This window comes from Otolemur garnettii, unplaced genomic scaffold (assembly GCF_000181295.1).
Source record: "Otolemur garnettii isolate 467f Iridium unplaced genomic scaffold, OtoGar3 scaffold00047, whole genome shotgun sequence".
NCBI classification, from domain to species: domain Eukaryota; kingdom Metazoa; phylum Chordata; class Mammalia; order Primates; family Galagidae; genus Otolemur; species Otolemur garnettii.
In genome coordinates, this window is record NW_003852442.1 from 7,621,949 (window position 1) to 7,636,304 (window position 14,356).

A 14,356-nucleotide genomic window follows, 5' to 3' on the forward strand; every position below is an offset into this window, starting at 1 on the left:
ATTTCTTCCACTGTTAATTCTTTTTATTATTATTATCCACTGCATGTTCATTTTCTATGTAAACTTTACCTTTGCTACAACCTCATTATTTTTACTACCTTAACATTTTTTCAATGATCCGTCCCCTTTCTTTATGATGTTAGAAAAACAGCTACATAGTTCTATCAACGCTATGCAAAATACATCAAGCAAGGGTTTTGTGCAATTTGCAAAATATAAACAATTTTTTACATGAAAGAGCAATATTGGCATACATGCAAGCTCTCAATCTGAGAATAAGGCACCTCGACTGTGAAAAGATAAAACTATGCGAGCATGAAGTTACCCAAGAAACCTCTAAATGATCAGACTGTCAAGCACCACCCCAAATAGCTTTACCTGAGTTAATGAGCAGAAAGAGTTTTCCTCCTCTCAACTGCAGGGTGATGTGATCTCCACTTGGCCCTTCTCTGTGGAGTAGAATCCCATCACTCCGCACAGTTTTAAATTTCAAAGAAATAATATCTTTCACTGGGCTCAGGGATTTTTGATCAAATCTGTAGAGAAGGGAACTTTTTCCATCAAGATCAACCACTTCTGATCCTAGACACAAAGATATTAAAAGTCATTCTAAGGGTAAAATTATTTCCCATTAAAGCAAACATTTTAAATGCACAACAGGTGTGTGTGTGTGTGTGTGTGGAGAGAGAGCGAGAGCAATATATAATGGGGTTACATCCCATCATAAGTGGAAAATATCGAAGCCAAAAATACTTTTAATACACTTAGCCTATCAAACATCAAGCTTAGCTTAGCCTACCTTAAACACGCTCAGAACACTTAGATCAGCCTACAAGTGGGCAAAATCACCTAACATAAAACCTTCTCTTATAATAGAGTGTTGACTATTTCATGTAATTTATGGAACATTATACTAGAAGTGAAAACAGAATGATTGTGTGGGCACTTGCAGTGTGGTTTCTACTGAACGCGTACCTCTTCTGCACCATTACAAAGCAGAGAATTGTAAACTGAGCCATCATAAGTCCTTATGGCTCAGCTCCAGGTCACTCATAATAAGGGAAAATACAAGCTACCCAATGTCTATTTCCAACTAACACGTGGGGGCGACTCCATTTTAGACTTTCCTGACCTGTTTATAAAATTTCTGACCCAGAAACACATTTTCTAAATGTATTCCTAATTTTTTCTTATTATTAAAGCCTATTTCCCCTCATTCCATAAAAAAAAAAATCAGGAAAAAAGATCATAATTAACAGACAAGAAGTCATTTTGCATATTTTACAATCAATATCTTTAATAGTGTTCTTGAAAGGTTGAAGTTAAATGGTTTTTTGGCTCAGAAAGAGTGTTTCTGATATCTCAAAATTCTTTCATCCGTGCACTGTATTTAAGAGATCCACACACAAACATAAGCACAGTCCAGACTCATCTAAAGCCACTGTGAGTACTTTGCCACTTTGTCTTGTTTTATTATGTTTGTGGCTAAGTGATCGTATTTAAGGGCAAGGCTGTTTTCTGTCTTCTCAAGGGCGTTGGAGGAAAGACCTTGACTTAATGATATTGTAAGGTCTGTTCTGCTGCGTTTGTGTCATAACTGGGACACTGACATGTTTTTCAGCTTTCTGACAGTGTCTAATCTACTCATTGTCAAGATCACTCTTATTCAGTTCTTCTGAAAAAAGATGCCATGTTATACCCATAACATAACAATACATCTGTCAAAACCAGTTGTACCCTGAACAAGAGACACAAAAAAGAGCCAATAAAACTCAGCAATCCTAGCAGTATTTTCTACAATTCATAAGTCAAAGACTTTTTTTCAAGGCAATTACCCTTGAGACTGCTTTTATGCAATAAATGAGAGGCGAGGGAGACCCAATAAAATGTGAGGCTATTTTTCAGCGGGTAAGCGGACTCCTTCCTGTCAACAAAATGACATTCCAGTTTACTCATCTTGTTTCATTTGACAAAATTATTACAGCTACTTGTATGCTCAAATATGCATTTCATTCAGATTACCAATCATATTTTATGTGAAATATCTGTAGGTACGACCCCTCTCCCAATTTGTTTTCTACTATTTTCTGCTGCTATCTTTTCAAAATTCAGAAGTTTTTTTTTCATATTTTGCTAATGTGCTTATAAAGAATTCATTCACCAAGCGCATATGAATAAACATTGCATTCTGTAGAGGGAATAACGTTAGCTGAACAATTATTCCTTGTTATATAGCTGAATGAATGTGCATGGTAAAAACATAACTGTGTCAAATACAAATAATGTGTCCTGTGTTTATTAGATTACAATAAATTAAGAAAAATTCCAGTAAGACAGAGTTTAAATGCTGACACATTTGGAGCAATGCAGTTATCTCTGTGCTAATGTATCGCTCAAAGGCAATGATGATAGTAATGATTTTATTTTAGATAAAGACTATTTTTGGAATTAGCTACCAAGAGAATTTTCCATTAAAGGTTTAGCCTGTGTCACTTTAGCCTACTAATTCCTTTCCCCCTTTCCACTGTTGCTATTACATTACAATGGTCATAGTCATTCTCTGTTGCACCTAAAGCTTGTGCCTAGAATACTTCAATCAGCAAAATGAGTAGTGAAAAACACATAAGAGAACTGATACCTAAATTGATGGAATCCCGTTTTATCTCTTAAATTGAAGCTATTTGCCATTTTCTTCTCACTGTTATCTACTGTCTCCTTGCCTCACAGCTACATGACTGTGCCAGTCCATGAATCCATCTGACAATAATTTATTTTACCCATCATGTTTGAGGCACTGTGGCAAATGCTGAGATAAGAGAATATTCAACACAAACACGGCCCATGCGCTTATGGTGCTTATATTCGGTGAAGACAGACAGTATTTAGCAAGTGAACAAATAAGTTCATGAAAGCATTCTGAGTTTAACAGCGTTCGGATCCAGAGGGAGATACTTGGTTATCACTCAAGATAGTTGAGAAAGGGCTCTCAGGTCTAGGAGCCTGAGGCAAAGCACTTCCTAACCACCAGTCTTTCCATTCTATAGTCTCCAAGTCCAAAATCTTGTCCCCATGAATGACGATTACTCTTGGAACATTTATGATAATTTGAAAGGTCTAGACATTTTCCCAACACTCTCCCTTTCACTGTGATAAAAGAAAGCTCTTGCGAGAATTGCTGAGAAACTACAGTGACAGGAAATAATTTGATGCTTACAAGTAGGAGTGAGATGGGCTCACCTTGAAGAAAGGTCCTGAAAGGAAGAAAGAGCGGAAGAAGGGTATTGACTGGAGTGGCTGCGTCACATCATGGAGTGCATGGGTCTGTCAATACCCTTCAGAGAAGAAATGCTCCTTCTAATTCACGGTGTGAATACATTATCAGCAGAGAAAAACTTCAAGTAACAGACATATAATATTAACATACAGACATGGAGCCTTGTCAAATTAAAAAAGTTCTGGATGATTCTTAACACTATTATTTTAGATGGAACACTCACTTATGATAGTTCACTTTTTAAAAGTCACTTTTATAAAAAGTTATTCATACAAACACATCTGATATGTAAAAAAACATATCATTTTCAACAGTAATCACAAAGAAATGAGTTACGACACATAAAGTTAATGAAGTAAAAACCTGAGAAATCTAATCTTTCGTGAGAGAGCGAGCATTCAATTTCTAAATATCATTAGTACTTATCTCTCTAAGGCTGCCTGGTGGGGGAGATAGATAAATGGTTTCTCTTGAAAGTGATCTTATCACTGTTACAAAAAATTAGGAGAACTGGAAATAAAGCAAAGAAATAATTTCTCATCTTCTCAACATCATACTGGAACATTTTCTAACTGGTTAAAATTATTTACTTCTAGGTGAATTAATAAGGAGGGAGAGAGAGGGAAGGAGGGAGGGGGATGGGGTCTTGGTGTGTGCCACACCTTTGGGGGCAAGACCCAATTGTAAGAGGGACTTTACCTAACAAATGCAATCAGTGAAACCTGGTTTCTTGTACCCTCAATGAATCCCCAACAATAAATTAAAAAATAAATAAAAATAAATTCTTATTTTACTATTTATTCCACTACATGTTAATTTGTAGACTTTTGCCCAGGAGAGATGCAAATAACTTCTGTCTGGTAGAAAATATTTCATCAAAGGTTATGGATTAATGCCCTTTTAGACATTACTTCTTGTATATTCACCTAGTAATAATACTATTCCAACATTCTTCCTTGAATTCCCCTGTATACTCGGTCTCATGAATCTTCTTTGAGCTTTTACCATCCTTCTGATTCTTCATTAATGAATTAAATACATCTTTGATCTGTACATATTCTATATTTGAATGAGTGTCATGTTTTTATGCTTTTGAATCTTTAACAGTACTAATTTAAAAAGTACACTTGAACTTCACCTCACTGGCCAGGAAGGCAGCATTTCAAGTCTTATCCTTCACCAGTGATGTTCAGGGTGAGTTTATTTTTGACATTCAGCAAACATTCTCAGATTTTTGAAGTCTTAAAAAAGCACTGCCTATGCAAACACATTCTCATAAAAAAAAATTCAAGGTGATTCATAACATCACTTTTTATCTTGAAACTAATCCATAAAAGATGTAATATGAGTGAATAGAAGAAAATTAATCCAAATCAACATCTGTTTAGAAATGCCAAAATACCATTGTATTTAAATTAATAGTCAATATCACATTTGTTTCTATCTTTGTCAAATACCTTTGGGAAAAGAATCTTGTATACGGAGTTGAGTTGTACAAGCAGGAGAAGAAGAGGTATCAGAGAATTGACTGGAAAAAAAATGAGAAATCTGAAAATGAAATTTTAACTGTAGGCTACATGCCATCCAAAGATGTAGGGAGAGACTTGTTGCTTGACTGAAAGTAAGAATTGTTTTTCTAACTGTGAATTTGCTCATTAGTATGCTTATTAGCTGAGGTTATCTTTTTCATGATTGAATTATCTAGATCAGTAATGGGGCTCTATCCTATAATGGACCACCATGGGGAGGACATGAACTCTAATTTTCTAGTAACAAGGCAAGTTGTTCTGACACTTTCTTCTCTTTTTAGCCCAGCCCCCATTCTGGCCATTTGTAATAACAGATATTCCGGTTAAGTCAGTGTGGGTTTGCAACCTCACTGTACCTTGGGGGAGTGGTTTGGCTATTCTTTGTCTCCACCAAAACTCAGCTGAGATTTGGTACTCAAAGTGGCAGTGTTGGGAGGAGGGGCCTGGTGTTGGGGGCACTCCCCGGGCATGGCTGGCTGCTCTTCTCTTGATCCTCAGCGAGTTCTCTCTCTCTCTAATGGCCTGGCTGGACCAGTTTCTGAGAGAGAAAGTGGGTTGTGACAAAGCAGGCAGCAGCTCAGGCTCCGCCTCCCTGCAGGTGTCTCCTTCCCCCTCAGCCTTCTCTGCCACGTTTTGACCCAGCACTGAAGCCCTCCCCAGAAGTCGGCAGATGGAGGCACTGTGCTTCTTGAACTTGCCAGCCTGTGGAACCACAAGCTCAATAAATCTCCTTTCTTTATCAATTTCCCAGCCTTGGGTATTCTGTTAGAGCAACTCAAAATGGACTAAGATAGTTACCCATTGGTGCTGTATCATAAACAGAGTTGCTTAAAACATCACAAATTTATTATCTCACAACTCTGAAATCTAGGAGTGCTGCGATCAGGTGTTGGCAGGAGCAGCTTGCCTTCTGAAGTCTCTTAAAGGAAAACCTCTTTCTTTGCCTTTTCTACCTTCCAGAGACGACTTGGCTCATAATACCTCCCTCCGTGTGAGCAGGATCTCAAATCAGTCTCTCTCCCCCATCTCTCTCTCTCTCCCCCCACTACTCCATCCTGCCCCCCATTTCAGTATTCATAGTCACATTTCTTTCCTGCTCTCACTTCCCCCTTACAAGAATCCTTGAAATTACACTGAGTCCACCTGGATAAGCTAGAATAATCTCCCCATCACAAGATCCTTAATTACATCTGCCAAGTGTCTCTGCATATTGATTGTGTAAGTAAATATATTTGGGGGACTAAGATCTTTGGTGAGGCACTTTTCTATCCCAGCCCAGCTCCTTCCCCTCTTTTTCCCTGTTTCCTCATCTGTACAATGAGAATAACAGTAGTATATTCTGCATAGGACTGTTGCATGAACGTATATCTGTATAGGTTTAGAAGCTTGTACACAATTAGCAACCAATAAATGTTAGCAACAACTAATGCTAATGCTATTATTTGTTGTTAGAATATTGGGCAGGAAAAGAGGTATAGCAAAAAATAGTTTAATAAATACGTTTGGTGTATCCATCACTCTTTAAAAAGTAATGAATGTCTAAAGTGCACAAGAAACCCTTAATTATCAATGTCATTGTCAGAGTGTGCAGCAAGAGTGATTTCGAGGCCATCTGTGGGTTCTGTGGCTTTTTCTCTGTCTGTCAGCTCCTGCCTGAGCTGACTCACCACAGCCATCGCCTGTGACCTGATTCCTCCTCAGTGAATACCTCCCTCTCAAATCTTCTCATTTAGAGGAGAATCAAGGAAAAAAGAGACTCACAGAAATGACAGGCCCTTCTCTGATTTCAGTTCTCCCAGTGACCCTGGGTATGGTCTGCTTTTATTTACACGATGCAGAAATACTATCTCCCATAGAATTAAGAGCTTTGCAACAGAAAATATTCAAATATCTTTCCGGGAGTTCTGTCAGGAATAGTATTGCTGAAACATGTACTCTTCCCTTCTGCTTACCGCCAAATTTATGGCGAGCTTTCTGTGAATATACTGGAAGACACAGCAGTGCATAAAAACAAAGAATGCTTTCTGTTTTGTTAAAGAGCTTACAGTCAATTGGAGAAGACACACGTCCCTGAGATGCGATTATTCATGCCTGTGCTTGGAGCTTCGCTTCTGCATCAGACTGGCCCCGAGTGATTTCTACCGTATGTGCAGAAGGAGTCAATGGCTTCAGCCGCCACGCAGGGTGTCAACTGAACTGCGGAAATGCTTTACCTTCTTGAGCAGCAAAGTGTTCTGCCCCTGTGTATTCCACATGCACACACACTGCTCACTGCACCATAGTCCACCTCACCTGCCTTGCACCCTGCATCCTGTGCCTCTCCAGACATTTGATGCTACATAAAGTTTGAGGGCTTGTCACTTGAAAAAGCCATGTCCTCCCCACCTACCAAGTGGATTACTAAGAAAAATATCCAAGAGCATGATTTCTAAAATTAAGCTCCACTGTCCAGCCATATTATAATCAACTGAGAAGAATCTCTTAGTATCTCCAGAAACATTTAACATCCTGGGCTTCGGATACTTGGAATTTTAACCTGGAACCCAGGAATACGGGTCCCTGACTAATTCTGAGACACCTGATACCATGAAGGTTGCTTGACAAGAAGAACAAATAAGTTTCCTAAACCTATTCTTTGAAAATAAATAGCCTCACTGCACATTTAATTGTACCATGAGAAATGAATGTTTTATTTATTTATACTGTGGGTGGTACTTACAGAAAGTTGTGGAGGTGGTAGAGATCTGTCCCTGAAAGATGTTTCAGGGATAAATTGGTTCTGTGAGTTAAACTATGAATCATGGCATTATTGATGAGGTCAGATGACTAAAAAACTTAAAAGCGAAAAACTGGAATAGGAAATTCATGAACTGGAAAACCGGTTTTTCAATAATAGAAGGTTAACTTTATTTGAAGGTCATAAAAGGGACACCAGAGTGTTCTATCAATTCTTTGGGAATCACCTCAAAATATAAATAGACAAGAGTGTTACCTCCAAATATCAGAGAACAAATCATACAGATCTTTCATCAGCTGGAGAAAGGGCTGTGTGCCAACCCCTCCTGGTTAAATATCAAGTCAACCTTAAACACTGAGCAGACTGTTTCTTTATTTGAAAATTATTGCCCATGAACTGCTAAACAAACAGAGGTCCAATTTTGACTTCTAAGAAACACAAATCAGACTGAGTCACTGTTAAACTATTATATAGTGAGGTATTAAAGCAACAGCATGATGTACGAGCACTTGAGGTCTGTACTGCTGGGTTTTTAAAGAAATGGAAAGGGGAGACCAAGCACTCGAAAAATCAACAGGAAATAGGCTGCACTATTTTTTTCCTAGTAGCTTAAAAGAAGACAGAATCATTTAGGGACTCTTAAGTTTAAAACAACTAAAATTAATACAGTAGAAAGGAAGAAGGCTCAGAAATCAAGCGCTGAGTAGAACCGCAGGCAAAAGGTGACTTTACCACTGTGGTTTTAAAGAGTCTGAATTAAGGTCAACAACAACACGCCAGGAGGTTATGAGAACAAACAGGATCGCCGTCGCTGAAATATCAGCCTAAATTAACCTTTTAAATAGATTTAAAATTAGTAACATCCACTATGTCAAGGGCACTTGAATGCATCATTGGAGAGTGTAAGTTGTATTTCCACCTCTGACGTTCATTTGTAATTTTTATAATGTCACAGAAGTCGCTCAAACGCTTATTTGAAATATGTTGAGAATAATCCAGCCTCTCATCCTACACAAAAATGCTGAAGCGATAAAATGCCAAGTGTCAAAATGCCTCAATGTTTATTATTTTGTATAGTATTATTATCATTTTAATAATATCAATACTTGTAAATTTCATGTTATTTATTTTATATATTTTTGACATGTTATGTATTTTATATGTGTCAATGGAATACATTTATAATTTTTACTATTTATTATTCAGTTTGCACCATAGCTAATCAGAGTTGTTCTGGATTCAACCACAGAACAAAGCATTATCGATTGACTGTGTCAAGTGCTATGGGGGAAGGTGGTGGTATAACGGTGAATACATCTGTCCTCATGGATCCTCCAATCTGAAGGAGAAGATGGCTTTCAAATCCTGCTGTGCGTACACGTATCTTTACACGTGGTAAGGGAAGCATGAAAGGAAAGGACAGTTATAGGAGGGTTTTAAAGAGAATGATTTAAATCACACTGGTGATCAGGAACACCATCTCTAAGGAAATGATATTTAAGCTGAGTAGGTGACTAGTGTTTAGTGGAGGTCAGGAAAGGAGGAGAAAGTGAGAAAAGGGAGGTGATGTGTACGGGAGAGGATGGGAACAGTTGGAAGAGTGGGAAATGCCGTGGAGGGTGGATCCTGATGGAGGAAGTAAATGGATATGGTCCAGAGGTGGACCTCATCAAGTCTTGGTTCCACATTTTGTTGAGACAAGTCTATTTTGGTTTTGTCCTTAGCTCTGGGATATAACAATTGGTCCTCAGGTGTAGTCTGTACTTCCAAAGCAATGTGGCATTTCATTTAACAAGTCCCTCTAAACAGGCAGCACTTGAACTCCAACAGAGGGCTTCCCCCACTAGGTAGGTTAGGCCCTTCCAGCTCCTGGCTCCTCTGACCTCCTAGGCTCCTTGGAATCTCATCTTAAGCATTAAATCCAGGAATCAGCCAAGGATTTGAGGGGAATGTGTTTGTAGGATCAGGAACCCTCCCTCTCAAACCTTTTTGAATATTCTCTCTTCAATTTCTAGTCATTCTGGCAACCTTGAACTCTGACCTCTGACCTCCCCCAGTCTAGTAAAATCTGGCTACCTTTTGCTTATCCTTGGGATTTTAGATGTGAATCTCGTGGAGTTTGTCCCTCTCTTTTGAATAACCAAGACCTCTCACGTTTCTGCCTGATTTTGAATTAAACTGTAGAGCTCTGAAGCAGGTTTATAAAATATATTTTATGTAGCACTTGTAAGTTTACTCCAGGAAAGGCCACACTGCCATATCTGATAACCAAAAGAAAATCTTTTTGTGAACTTTTATAGTTACTTTGATCCATTAATTTATTTTTTGGGGGGGAAACACATTCTAATTCTATTCATTATTCCCTCTTACTTATTCTATGAAGTATTTCTTGGAGAGAAATTCACTCTCTTCTTCCTGATCACCTTGACGTACTGATCATACGGGAACAGCAGGAGGAATGCTGGTTGCTCCTCCTCCATTTATCAGTTCTCAGAATGAGGAGCTGGATCCTCACTGTCTCTCATTGGTGACCAACAGGGCTTTCAATTTTTTTTATTATTATCATGAACCCATTTACTTAAACATATTTAATTAGTTTCAAAACACGGCAGTTATTATCCTTATTGATGCTAAAACACTTCCATTTTGGGTCAATGAGACCCTCTTCAATTGGCCCTGAATTCTTTTGACAAGACATGGTGGGTTTTTCATCATTTCCTTATTTTCTAGTACTATAATAGCTAACCTTATTTTAATTTGAATAGAACTCCACTTATCCTCAAATTAGGCTCTTACGACTATAAACTGTGCAGAGAATTAGAGAATGTATCCTCTTAGATTTTAGGGCAATCAGAATCTATCTTCTTTTTAAACTTTGGCATAGAATAGGATTCCTTGGCTATTGTATTAGCTGATAAATGATCTGAATGCAGGAATTGACTCATTTTATTCAAGCTTTTAGCAGTTAACATGTGAGAGTTGCTCAGTAAACAGATTTTGAATTCAATTATAATTATTCTTTATAGTAAATCCAACAAATTTACTGCTTTTCTTTTTTCTGCTAATCAGACACGTTGTACGAGAAAAATACTTTTATTAAGCATTCTTCCAGTGTTTATTTTTTTCACCCAGGTGAATATCCATTTTTCTCATGCTACTTTCCTATATTTCCTATTTATATGTGTTCTGAACTAAAATCTACTTATGGGAGGATAAAAGTCCAATTTTCCATATTGTTTTACATTACAAAATCTACATTCTTGTTTTTTAAAAGTTACCTTGAGTTTTATAATTATTGATGTATGTCCCATTTATTAAACACAACCCACAATTTTCTCTGAAGCAGTTAAGTAATGAAACAATCATTTGACACTCCCGGACGTTTACTCTGATCCAATCTTCTCAGTTCTCCCAGTGCCCTATTCCTGATCTTGAGCAGGTTGAATATGCTCTGGGATGACGAGGAAAGCATCGCGGAGGCTCCCCATTCATCCATTCCTCTGTCCAGGAGACTAATAACAGAAAAAAGACATCTGGGTGACACCCAGTGTGATGAAGGCATGCTGAGATTAGGAGAAGGGATGTTAGGGTGTTCTATGAGTGGCTGAAAACATCCTGATCTAAACGTGGGATATCAGGGAAGTTGTCAAAACCAGTCATTTCCACGTGGAGAAAAGAAAATGAGTCAGAGAGCTCTCTCGGCAGAGGAAGGAAGGCTGGATGTGTGGTGGTTGCCGCAGGCCTCGTGCAAAAGCCTTCAGGCTAGGAAAATCCTGAAACCACGGCATGTGAAAGAAAGTGAAATTAGTTCAGTTTGGCTTGACAGTTGGATGTTCTTCTTATTCTGCTGGGGACGAGGAAGAGAAGATCACGGATCGCAAAGTCAGAGTATTTATACAGGAATTAGAGAAAAGGAATTTAGTGGTTATACTAAGGGCAACTGCCTCAGCAATTTATCAGCAATTAAAGAACACCTCCCCTGGTGTAACTGCCACTTCCTAAGGGCTTCTTGGTACGTTCCCTTTCACCCGGTTACTTCCTTCCCTACCTTTGTTTACTTCTCTTCGAGACATTCAGTCAAGTAGTATTTCCTTATCATCAAACATTTTCTTTTCCTTTCTTCCTTCTACCAGTTATTTCTTTCCGGACATCTCTTCTCTAGATTTATAAACATGTTCACAGCTGCTATGGCCAAGATATCTGAAATTTATACTTTCTCTTTGATCCCATAAAATTTAGCTTCTATTTCTCTCATTACTCAGGGAAGACCTTCAAGTTTACTGACATAAAAGTAGAACATGCATTTTGATATGGATTTTCCATTCACTTGATGTTCCTTCATAACAAGTTATTGCTCTAACTCGCAGGGGTAGACGGCAATAAAATTACGTGTGGTTCTCACAATAGCTAATTTTTTTTTTTTGCAATAATCAGGAGACTGGCTTGCATCTATAACTTTAGTAAACACATGTATTAGGCATGAGGGGGGCCTGGCATAAAAATGTTTATACTTAAAAAATAGAATAAGAGACCTGCTTTTATAATGGTAAAAATGAATTCCCATTTTTCAAGATGTGAATAGTTGTTTATACACAGCACCTGATACTTTTTTTTTTATTGTCTGGGATTCATTGAGGGCAGAAAGAATTTGGTTACCCTGATTGCATTTGTTAAATAAAGACCCTCTTGTGTTTGTGTCCTGCCACCAACAGGTGTGCTATACACCATGACCCCCCCATCCCTCTCTCCTCCCCTTTCCCTGGTACCTCACTTCATACTTTTATAATTTACAGTGGTACAATAAGAGGAACAATTCATGATTCACTAATAATAATGATACTTACATAAGTTTTAATTCTATATCTTCAACCCAGAGGGCTTGGAGTTCCCACTTCCATATTTCGAAGGCACTTGAACTCTGTGAGTCAACAATGGGATTAATCATATCTTTGTTCCCTTCTGGAATTTATTGATTCCCAGTAAAGGATACCTCCTTCCAGATGGTTGTTCAAACATCAGAAATAGTGAGAGATCTTTTGATGCAGTATGTGTAGAATAATTCGAATCGGCCTACCTTGCTTTACCGAGAGCTGTTCTGTAGTTTGGGGTTCTGCTGCCACTTCCATAGACAAGAGCAAACGTCCTAATGAGCTGCTGTTTCCAGATGTAACTCTCCAACCTACGGCTCTCACTTCAGTCTGAATGACCAACTCAAACAACCATTCTACCTGTCCCCTTCCTTGTGCTTGACTGCGGTTCACTTCTCTCCAGACTATCCTCTCAGCTTCCCACGTGACATATCTGCCTGTCAGTTTCAAAACCTACTGTTGCAAACTTTCTTATACCGATCTCGATTTATTAATCACTTTATCCCTCACACTCTATACTATCACTGCAATATTTTGCATTTAGTTCGTACAGTTTTGCCCACACCTATCTTTATTTAAAAAATGTATTATTTCAGAATTTCTCCCTATAACCAATACCCACTGGAGTTCTCTTTTAGCAAGTGCCAATAAATACTTAAAAGGTGAATACATGCATGATTCAGTAGTTGTCAAGAACACCGGCTCTAAAAGGTGATGGATCTGATTTTAAATCCTATTAACAGATCTAACACAGGCTGTACAACCCGGGTAAAGTTCTTCATTTCTCTGCAGTCCACTTTCTTCCGTGTCAGGAGATTCAGAGCATAGTTCTGACATGCACCACCTGTGTCAATGGTTCAGGCAAAGCCCACCCCAGAGTCACGTGAACCTGGTTCAGGTATAAAGGCACACATAGGAGAGGTGGCGGGTTGCGTTCAATCCCCCAGGCCTTCCTCGGGCTCAGGAGAGGTCAATGTCACTAGACCTGGATGCCCTGTGGCTGCAATCCAGGGAAGAGAGCCTGACACCCACCCACCCACAATCCCTCTTGCAGCTGATGCTTGTGCTGGTAGCAACTGCAGCCCTTCCTGTGGAGGTTGGGGAGCCAGTGGTCCCATGTATTTCCATGCTGGGCAACCTAGAGCAAGCCATATGGCTCATTTGGCAGACAGTTCCACTCGTACCCTCTGACTCCTGCATACAACAGTATTAGCATGGAATGTCTTCACTGTACTTTCAGGACTAAATCAGAAAATGCCCATTCTCTACAGTCTCTGTTCAATAAGTGATGGCTGTATGGAATTATGCTTTAATAAATTACTATTTTGCAAGGCAGATGCTATGAATAAGTGGAGAATGTATGACTTGGGGTATTTGAGGGATTAAAACAAATACACTCTCCCAGGGTACTCATGCCCAAACCATCCTTATGATATATTCTGGTTATCTAAGAGAATATTTTTCCATTAAGTTTATTCCTTTTCTCTTTTAATAGTAATTTAAAATAATCCCTCGATCATTTTACATTGATTCCAGTCATACCATTTTATTATATGTTTAAGATAATTTTAGTTTTCAGTATAGCTACTCCAATTATGAGTCCATATGAAAAGAGAAGACTGACTACGTATGTGGACAGTGTGCTCACCCCAAAGATAGCAAAAGATGTCACAGCACAGAGTCTCAGATCAAGAAAAGTAGCGGACATCTGAGTTGTCACACGGCAGAAGAGCACTCAAAGGAACCAGTACCATAGCAGTCCCACCAAACGGATACTGTCAGTGGTGCTATTGTTTCAGCAAAACATCAGTAGTCTCATTAAACTGATGTTGAGTTCACACCCCATATTGAATGCATACTAAATGCCTGGTAGTGGGCTAGTTTAATTTTTCTAAGATCCAGCTTCCTCTCTAATAAATGTGTAGTTTTGAGAATTAGACTATGTCTG

The 14,356-nt window shown here is 38.6% G+C and overlaps 1 protein-coding gene across 6 annotated transcripts in view; it reads right to left on the bottom strand.

Annotated features, from left to right (window-relative positions):
* CNTNAP4 (contactin associated protein like 4) overlaps positions 1 to 14,356 on the bottom strand; it is a 237,181-nt gene that overhangs the window by 102,311 nt on the left and 120,514 nt on the right. For all 6 annotated transcript variants that reach the window (XM_012806123.2, XM_023514116.1, XM_012806122.1 and 3 more), the window contains exon 5: positions 379 to 582. In XM_012806123.2, the coding sequence (XP_012661577.1) occupies positions 379 to 582 (204 nt within the window). The remainder of the gene's footprint in view (positions 1 to 378; positions 583 to 14,356) is intronic.